Source organism: Alosa sapidissima, chromosome 16, assembly GCF_018492685.1.
Source record: "Alosa sapidissima isolate fAloSap1 chromosome 16, fAloSap1.pri, whole genome shotgun sequence".
NCBI classification, from domain to species: domain Eukaryota; kingdom Metazoa; phylum Chordata; class Actinopteri; order Clupeiformes; family Clupeidae; genus Alosa; species Alosa sapidissima.
In genome coordinates, this window is record NC_055972.1 from 13550268 (window position 1) to 13560785 (window position 10518).

Sequence of the window (10518 nt, forward strand, 5' to 3'; positions counted from 1 at the left end):
CCGCTTCGATCAGGTATCGATTACCGTTGGCTCAGCGGGGAGAGCCAGGCATTCTCTCACACACACACACACACACACACACGCACACAGTCAAATGTCCTTGAGCTCTACCCCTCGGACGTCATTCCCAGTGGCAAAGGGTGGTGTGACTAGGTGGGGTCTGCCATACATATATTGTGTGCTTGCATGACACTAAACTCCACAATGAATTGCTTCAAATAAACAGGACAAAAAGCAGGCGTTCTCAAAATAGTGGTTTCTGTCGATTTTTTATTGGGACCTATGACACACAATTACTTACTGGCCAGGCCTCACTTCCGGTATCATCTGATATGGTCTACTTGTATTTACAGAGTACTCTCTCTCACGCCATCAGATTTTTCTTTTGTCTTTTTCATCTTCTTTTTTAAAAGCAAGAGCTACATCAATCATACATGTTAGAAACGATTAAAAAAAATAGAAATAAAAATGTACATCATACACTTGATATATATATTTTTTGCTTTTTACTTTTTACAGAGGTAAAAATTCTTATTGTAAAAAACAAACCTAATCAATACAAGAGGGTTTATTTTCATTTTTTAAGTATATAAGGAGATAGATGAACAATGAATAATGAATCAATGCTTCAGGCACTTCTTAAAGAGTTACATGAGTGACATAGCTAAACTTTGCAACCAGGCATGATGCTTTTGGTTAACGTTCCTTTTCCACAGATTAAAAAAAGGAAAACAAAAGAAAAATAAAATGGAAAAACTTCAGCTTTTCTATCTGCTCAATAGGGAGCCAGAAGAGGAGGATGATGATGATGGCTATCATACACAAAGGATGAAGAGAAGAATGGGTGTGAATTTTTACCGACCCCCGGCTTCCTGTCCAGTGCCCTTCACTTCACCCCTGGGACATGCAGACTTGGTCATCACTGGTCGAGTCTAGTTTGTAGTACGTTTCTTTCAGGGACTATGCACAAAATGTATTAATCAATGTAAGAGATTTAGCACCAAATTTAGCTATCATCTGATTTCAATTTACAGATTTTACAACTTTGATAGTGGTTTTCCAATGTGTCAAATCAAATACAAATGCTTCAAAGATACTTTTATGTTGCCCAAATGATTTTTCCACTCTGCTTTCCTCAGAGTTAAAAAAGCACACACTGAATTTAAATAAAAATAGCATAATGCAAGTGATTTTTGGCATTCATTGTGGATCCACTCGTGGGAGAATTTAATTCCTCTCTCCTCCACCCCTATACTACAGCACAATAAAGTTGTCTTTACATTTCATTCCCAGGGCTGCAAAGCAACGCATGTGGAATTGATGAATTATTGCAAACTCTTCCTGCACGTCCCAGTTGTGGGGCCTGGCGGCCCTCGACAGAGCTGAAGAACAGAGAAGAGGAGGGGAAACAACGACTGAAAACACTTCTGCGAGGCACAGTATAGCTAACCCAGCCAAGAACATCGGGAACGTGGGGGGAAAGACGATTGGACAGTTGCAGTATCATTCACAGGATGGGCGGGTTTGGAGAGGCAACTGGGAGCTGTGATTGGCCGTCCGAGGTCCACCGCACACAATCACACTTGAGCTGCCTCATAGATTGTACTATGCGATTCTGCTTGAACTCCATCCTATATTTAAAAAAAAAAATCTTTTTTTTTTCCTGGGTCCTCTTTTTTAATACCTTACAAAAATATTTTATTATTTCCTCTTGTGGGATATTCAAGCTTGTAACACGTGAGAAACTGAGTTCCTGCTTCGCTGAGGGTGAACACTTTATGCAGGGCCCCTCCCCGCTGCATTCAAGAGCTTTTTACATTAAAATATAAAACCTTCAACTCCCTCTCTGATTAAGGCTTAAACAAATAACATTATAGTAAAGAAAAAAACAAGAAAACTATCAGCTCACTCACGCCTAAAAGCCAAGATATTACATTCCAATCAGACACCATTGTTAAGCATATCCCAAATTTCACCAAATTCCTCGGTCATATCCCAGAAGAAACAATTCAGAGGTTGTTTTTCTTTTTCCTGACGTACATGTGGAGTTCTAAGTTTTTAGGCAACCACTGTAGTGGTCAGAGAGAGAATAGTCTGGACAGATTTCTGAGACCCCTGGCTGTGCTTAGATACTGAGAGATACAATACGATCTCCCTGCCTTTCCTTTGGCTGTTGGTTTAAATTCACAGAGAAAATAAATAGAATAGAAATAATCTTTGGATATTTCAGACTTTTTAAACTACAAAAAAGAGACCCCTGTCCCATTTTTAGACCAACATAGGGGTAAACGCTTAATAATTTCCAATATGTTATTGGCAGAAAAGAAAAGAGTTGTTTGGGGGTGATTAGACTGAGAAGTTTGAATGAGCACACGGGCATCTGTCACATGTAACCAGACTGCAGCTTATGACAATTTGGCTTAAATAGAATAAACAACACTATTCCATTATACAACAGTATCATTCCTTTACAAACACCCCTAAAGAGGGGCAGAGAACTCCACTCCTCCCACCTCTGTCTGTCTGTCTGTGTCTGTTTTTCTGTCTGTCCATCTCTCTCCCACACACACACGCACGCACACGCACGCACGCACACACACACGTACACAAACAATCACTCTTTCCCACTCACTCTAAACTCAACGTTACTACAGGTTTAGTGTCTCAAGTTCACCTCAGGCTTATTGTTCTATTTGCGTTCAGGAGCTTTTTTGGAGTAACCATGACAGTTACTCTGGGGCGAGGGGGGAAGGGGGGGGGGGGGAGGAAGAAGCCAGCCAATGAGCAGCTGGCTGGCTGGCCACAGCAAACCAAGAGAACATCAAAAGGGGATGAGGACACATACCAACCATCATATTTCAACAGAACAAACAAAACAGACAATTCAAGTTCTTAAAACCTAAAATCAGTGTAAAAAATATAAAGTACCTGCATATGTGATGCATGACAAGCACACAGGCCTGGAGCCGGGGAATACCAAGAGCCATTTTGTTTCACAAGGAAATGAGGAGGAACCTCCTTTATGCACAGGACAAAAAGGAACACATATATTCTTCTATATATATATATTTATGTATATTTAAAAAAAATAGAAAGTTAACTGCACCATGTTCTTTTTTGTCCATCTGGAACCCCAGAGAGAGAGCAATAGTTTAAAAAAAAAAAAGTAAGAGAACCCTTTCTTCCATCAGTCCTGACCAGCTTCTCTTTCACTCTCTTTCTTTCTTTCCTTCTCTCCTTCTCTCTCTGTCGTTCACTCTCGCTCTCTCCATCCGGCTGGTCTCACACCATGGCCTTGTGTTTGCCGCCGCAGCAGCCGCAAGCCAGGCCGCAGCGGTGGCAGGCGTGGAGCGGCGGGTAGCAGCACAGGCAGGGCGCCAGTACGGACAGGCCGAGGAGTGCGGCCCAGCGCAGGCAGAAGCGTTCGTCGGCCGTGTCGCACGAGCACGGGTCCGAGTAGTCGCCCTCCGGGTCCGACATGCAGTGGTAGAGCAGGCTGTCGGCGCACCACATGAAGCTGACACGGCGGATGCAAGAGCGCACGGGGTCGGGCGCGTCGTGGCAGCGCCCGCGCCGGTTCTCCTCGTGGTTGAACATGTCCCGGCAGTACTTGCAGCGCGAGCGCTCGCCCTGCTCCTTGCCCCGCTTGCGCTGGCCCTTGGGCTGCGTGGAGATGACCGAGCCTCCCAGAAGTCCTCCGCCGCCGTCGACTTTGAGGTCCCCCGGGCGGCCCGAGCCCAGGTCCGAGCCGGGCGTGTAGGGGTAGCTGTAGTCGTGCTTGGAGGGCTCGCTCTTAGCGAAGTGCACGTAAGAGTCTAGCTCATCGGGCTGGATGAAGCGGTCGCGCACGGCGGCGTGCCGGTAGTCCTCGTAGCCGGTCATCCAGTTGCGCTCGCGGGGGTTGATCCGCACAATGTCCTCCTCCTCGTCCAGGAAGCTGACATGCCGGGGGAACTTGGGCACTGACTAGAGCAGCAAAGAAAAGGGACAATGGTACAGTTAGCAATTAGCACAAATGATTAATGTCATCACTGAGACATTTAGCACCCAGAGCTACTTAAGAAACCTAACTCACCCACCCACTACAAGCTGTATATAATACTTTACAGTAAAAACATATCTACCACAATATGGTGCCTGAAAATTCAATGTACCACAAAAATAATAGAAAAATACAAAATGCAAAAATCTATTTAAAGTTGTTGAAATTCACAAGAAAGTTCTCGGACTGAATCTCCCAGAATGCCTTGTGTGTTTTCTCACCTGATCCAGGAAGTAGTGGTCTGAGGAGCGGTAGGGTTCGTGGATGTGCCCCAGGATGCAGTGGTGCCGGTGGGGCTCATAAAAGGTGGAGGTGGCCAGAGGCTGCATAGGCGGCTCTTTCCTCTGAGAGGAGTTGGATGAGCTGTCGGTATTGTTCTGATGAAAACAAACAAGAAACAATGGCAAGAATGAGGAGATTCTTTCCAACAAACAACATCAACGATAACGGCAACCTGTGCACACCCACAATGTCTTTAAATCAAAACATTTAAACGTGCAAACACAAACGCAAGGAACTGGGTCCACACCGACTGTTTGAACACTCTTCTCTTCAACTTCTCTTCTTAACACACACACACACACAGCGAGAGAGATATGCACTCACACACACAAATCCAGATCATTCAAAATCACACACACACACCCTGGTGGGCCTGTAACTCAGGTTCAGATAAGACACCCCATGGCAGCCAGGTGCAGTGATGAGTGAACGTAGTTTTCCATGATCTCATAGGCCACTGGCGAGGCTTCCCAACTAAACAGACACACACTCTCTTTCTCTCTCATACACACACACTCTCTTTCTCTCTCATACATAAACACTCTCTTTCTCTCTGATACACACATACATGCTTCTGTAGTCAATCCCACCGACGTGACGTGGCACAACTTCAGCATGCAATTAAAACTCAAATAAATAAATAAATAAAACGGACCCTCCAGCCGCAGAATTTGTAAGAACCTTTTCTGAAGTCTCCCTGTTATTAGAGTTTGGGCCTAAATGAATCCAGCATGCTCCAAGTTTGGCTGGAGCGAACGAGTGCATGTACACACACACACACACACACACACACACACACGCACACGCACACACACGCACACACACGCACACACAAAGAAGGCCTAGGCCATTACATCATCGCTGTGGTTGTCATGGAGTCCCAGACTGGGGCAGACTGCTTATGGTATATACACACACCAAAAAAGCCTACACGTTCCCACCACATTGTGTGCTTTCTAAAGCAAACTAAAAAAAGCCTTTTCTTTTTTTAAAACAAGGCTCCACTGAACTAAACACACACTGAAACAGCAGTCAGGCATCTCATATGGGCTCCCCTCTATGGCTCTACGGTGGGAAACCCGCCCTGATGTGTTTTAGAGAACGCGGGCTGGAGAATGTTTTCCAAGGCCTAATCAGAGAACCAGGAACAGTGTGACCTGTTTGGCGATGCAACACCACAGCTGCGTGGAACAGAGATGGGGGGGGTCAGTGCTCACAGGTGAGGACACAGTGGATGACTGGCCTTTGGGTCACTGATACACACACACACACACACACACACACACACACACACACAGCTGAGAGAGCAGGGCAGGAGAGGCTGGCACAGCTCTGGTCGGCTGGTGCCAGTGTCAGTGGTGGGCAGGCAGGCGGGAGTGGCCCAAAGGCCGGGTGACAGAGAGCAGAGCAGCCAGCCTCTATTTCGGTCTCTCCCTCTGTCTGAATGAACGTCTGAACGAGGGCACACACACACACACACACACACACACACACACACATACACTCCCTCGCTTGGTCTCCCTTTCACTTTTTTTAGCCACCCCTCCCTCCTTTGGCATATCCTAACCTCACCCCTCTCTTGCCAGTCAGTCACTCCTTCTCTCTCTCTCTCCCTCTCTCTCTCTCTCTCTCCACAGGTCTACTTCCAGCTTGCGAACAGAAGTGCTGCCTTCTTCTCGGCGGTGGTGCTCCAAGGAAAACTTTGGCACGCGGGTGAGACACAACACAAGAGCACTGCTGACGGGCAGATCCCTGCGGGGGCGAGCTGGCCCGACCCGCACTCACACACACACACACACACACACACACACACACACACACTCACACACACACTCACACACACACTGACGGACGGACGAACAGATGGACAGGCAGAGAGACAGCAGTGGTTGGAAGACACAGGCACTGGAACAGTAACAGCACACACATAAACAGAGAGAAAGGGAGAGCAAATGAAAGAAGCAGGCAGACAGATGGACAGATGTATGAGCAGCAGACAGACAGCGAGGACAGACAGACAGCGAGGACAGACAGACAGCGAGGACAGACAGACAGCGAGGACAGACAGACTGCGAGGACAGACAGACAGACAAAACAAAACAAAACAAAACAAAACAAAACAAGGACAGAAGAGACTCGATGGGCTTCATGATTAGCTGCTTAATGGTTGCTGTTTGGGTGAACCGGCTAAACCCCTAAAATATTCATTTCTCCACCTGCCAGTGAACACACACACACACACGAGCAAAACACACACACAAGAGCAAAACAAACACAGTCTTTCAGACGTGAAGTGCACGTGTGTGCATGCATGCATGAATTAACTCTCTCTCTGTCTCACTCACTCTCTCACACACACACACACACACACACACACAGACACACTCTCTCTCTCTCTCTCTCTCTCTCTCTCTTACTAACACTCACACACACACCACACACACCTGCACTGACACATAGTCAAGTTTTCTGCATGGCAACCACAAACACACACCTGCAGAGTCAGCAGCCCATGCTCCCAGTGCGATCAGGAGGACACTGAGAGCTGCCCCCACTCCAGCCAGTCATTTAACAGGCACAGACAAGACACAGACCCTAATAACTGTTTATATGGATCCGCCTTCAGCCACCATAAACACCAGCAGACACAACGGTCAGGACACTCTGACACACACACACACACACAGAGACAAAGGGGAAGACGGGCCACATTGGAGATGTACTTAAAGTAGGAGAGAGAGAGAGCGAGATGAAGGAATGACCAAAAAGACAGACAGAAAGCCAGACAGTGACACAGGCTTTGCTCAGATCAGATGCTTCTCTCTCCAGAGCCACCATGCCCATTCAAAACTCCCACGCAAGCTGCGCTCAGCTCTATTTTCAGTAGAAATAGATTTCCATGTCTTTCTCTCTCTCTCTCTCTTTCGCTCTCTCTCTCTCGGCTCTCTGGGCCAGCCGGCGTCTGAAGGCGCTGGCACGGTCTGCCCTGGCCTGGTGGTGAGGTGCGGCGAGGAGCAGTGTACCCTGGGCAGGGTTGGGCTGAGCTGGGCTGGGCTACGCGCTCAGGGCCCAGGGCTGCAGCTTCCCCGGCGCACTCTTACAGACACTTCAGAACCGCTGGCCAAAAATAATACAGGCGTCCCTCGAAGGCCTGCCAAAAGCCCGAGCCAGCACGATTTAAAAATATGTTTAAGAGGATAGCTGGGCCCCGTCGGCTGCAGATAATTAAAAACACAGACCCGCTCGAATGTTTACACTGCCGGACGAAAAACACTGGGCTTTACAGAGAGCGTGAGGGAGAGGAGAGAGGGAGAGAGAAAAAGATAGAGAGAGAGAGAGAGAGAGAGAGAGAGAGAGAGAGAGAGAGAGAGAGAGAGAACAGAACAAGAGGGGGGCAGAGAGAGAGGGAGGGAGAAAAGTTTTAGAGAGAATGCAGGGAAAGAGATTTTGCATGTGTAAACCCCTTTACTGTTGGATTGGTATGGGTAGGTTTATAGGTCTTTAACTGACCAGTGTAACTTGTATTTTTGTATATGTAGTTTGAAATTAATCTTGTGTGTGAATTCAACATTCATAGTTTTGAAAGCACTGTGTAAACCATAGACTGTATACAGTCTATTATGTAAACATATTGCTGAAATGTGCCGCTTGTGTGGTTCTATAGTTTTGCACACAGAGAGAGAAAAAAAACTCTTGAAAAACTATTAAAAGCAGCTGGCTGGGTTTCAATGGGTTCATGGATTCTGTACCACATCTGCACAAAATTGTCATTTGAACCTAACTATTTCTTATTCATAATGTGACTGAAGGACAAAGGAAGGTCATTTGATGAATACTTTCCTTGGTGAGAGAGCGAGGTATGGTGTAATTTATTAGAAGTCATGTTGATGTATGTATGATGAAATGAGGCGGTTTCGGCAATGTAAAAGATGTGTACAGTAAGTGGTTTGTATGTCTAGATACAGTTCACAAGGTGCTACAAGATACTAAAGGGATTGAATGGTACTGCATCTATGCTTGAACGCTGTGGTGGTCATTCACGAAAAACAAAACAAAAAAAACACATTTCAGCACCAATTGAGACTCTCATTTTGAACACCGAGGGCTACTACAATAAGAGTTCACCATCAAACCCCTTGAATAGTCTGAAATGAGGGCTTAAAAAAGGGCGCACAATCAGCCATCTTATCGTCAGGGGCTCCGAGCTTTTAGTGGCATGTGGGAGATAAAGGGAGCCTTCAAAAGAAGTCCATGTGGTCCGACTCACATTCAAAGGCATACCTCCACAGCGCGGGGGCCGCTGCAGCCTGCTTAATGACTCGCAATCAGTGCTGTGGCAGTGCATGGGGGGGGTGGGGGTGGGTGGGTGGATAATGAGCAGGGTGAATGCTTGAGGGTGGTTGAGTAGGGGCAAGGGGTGGGGGGTAGCATGTGTGTTCTAGGGACTGAAGTCATTTGGGGTAATTACACAAACAACCCCCCCCCCCTACACACACACACACACACACACACACACATCAGAACAAGACCAGAAGTACCTCCCCATGTCCTTCCTCCTTGCCTTGGGCATGAGACCTCCCACCCCCCCCACCCCCAAAGACCAAATCTTGACCACAAATGACCCATACTTTACTTTACAAGAACAAGTGGGCAAAAAGAGAGATGGAGATGTGGGATTTGAGAATGGGAGAATGAGCAAGAACGACTACAGAGGCAGATGAGGAGGGATGGAAAGAAACACAGAAGGGACAGATACAAATAAACTTTCACAAAGGAGCATCTTCCTCCCGGAAAGAAAGCAAGAGAGAGAGAGAAAGAAAGAAAGAAAGAAAGAAAGAAAGAAAGAAAGAGAGAGAGAGAGCTGCAGCATTCATCATGGCCGTTTTCCATGCCGGGACGTTTCAGAGAAGGTGCACATGTATGCCGTTTGAGACAAAACATACAGTATCTCGAGCCAAAGCCAAAATTACACCCTTCACACAAACAGGCAAACACACACCCTGTGAGAGGAATGACAGAGGTGAGACTGTGTGTGTGGTGTGTGTGTGGTGTGTGTGGTGTGTGTGCGTGTGCGTGCTGTGGAATAATTCTAGTCACGCTGATGTCATCTTTATCTGTGTTACTTTAGCCACAGGTCCCGGGGCAGCTGATGATACTAAAATGACCTCACCGAGTAACCTGCAGACCAAATGTAGCCTTCACTGCTCAAATACGTATGTGTGTGTGTGTGAGCATGTCTGGATGCTGAACTATCCGTAAAATGGAGGCAAAGACTTACTGTGATAGATTATGGGTGCAGAAAAGTCTGTGGATACCAGTCATCGAGAAAACATAGAATTGAAGCATGTACATGTACGTGTGTGTGTGTGTGTGTGTGTGTGAGTGAAAACTAGGGTCAACTAGGGTGAGCCTGTGGAAAGTAGCTCCTTGACATATGGAGGGCCGACATCTTACGACCCATTTGCCCTCAGTCTCCAGTGCCTCCCTTTCATTCCCTGGTCGTCCTCTCGCCTCCACAAACACCCCCCCACCCCCCACACACACACACACCAGCAGCCAAACTCACCATAAACCCCACAACGGCCCTCGGCTCATCACAAACTTCCTCAAATAAAACCAGCCTGTGAACAGTCACGCCACACAACAAGTCGGGGCAACAGCATTTACATTACATAAAACACCCAAAGTGTGTCTGAGAAATATGTTTAAACACTGAATGGTTTTATTTAGTTTTATTTCCATTTTGAGGAATTTAATTGACTATTTTTAGCTTCGCTTTTATTTAGCTTTACTGTCAGATTTAGTTTTTGAGGTGTCATGAGGAAAGGACAGTGAAAGGGAAGGACGAAGGCATAGAATAATTAAAAATAATAATGTTATAGCCGAAGCCAAAGACGGTTCACAATTACACAGACACATTTGTAACATAAAAGAAAACACACAACAAGATCCATAAACAAATGAGAAGAAAATAACAAGACAACTACAGGGGGGCAACAACCAACTGGGGGGGGGGGGGGGGGGAAGGAAGAATATAACATTATTTTTCACTGCTATTTTTAGTGTTTGTTAGCAAAGTACCAACCCTGTAATCCATTTGCTGCGATTCCCCCACACTGACACCAGATGGGCAGATAAGTGCGTCCAGGAGCACAGAGGAGAGGTGGAGCACATGGGAGAGGGGAGGTTTAAAA

The 10518-nt window shown here is 46.5% G+C and overlaps 1 protein-coding gene across 2 annotated transcripts in view; it reads right to left on the reverse strand.

The window, feature by feature from the left end:
* Positions 1-253: 253 nt before the first annotated feature.
* spred2b (sprouty related EVH1 domain containing 2b) overlaps positions 254-10518 on the reverse strand; it is a 33018-nt gene continuing 22753 nt past the window's right edge. For both annotated transcript variants that reach the window (XM_042065729.1, XM_042065730.1), the window contains exons 5-6: positions 4264-4419; positions 254-3966 (exon numbers count right to left, since the gene is read on the reverse strand). In XM_042065729.1, the coding sequence (XP_041921663.1) occupies positions 3283-3966; positions 4264-4419 (840 nt within the window). In that variant the 3' untranslated portion in view covers positions 254-3282. The remainder of the gene's footprint in view (positions 3967-4263; positions 4420-10518) is intronic.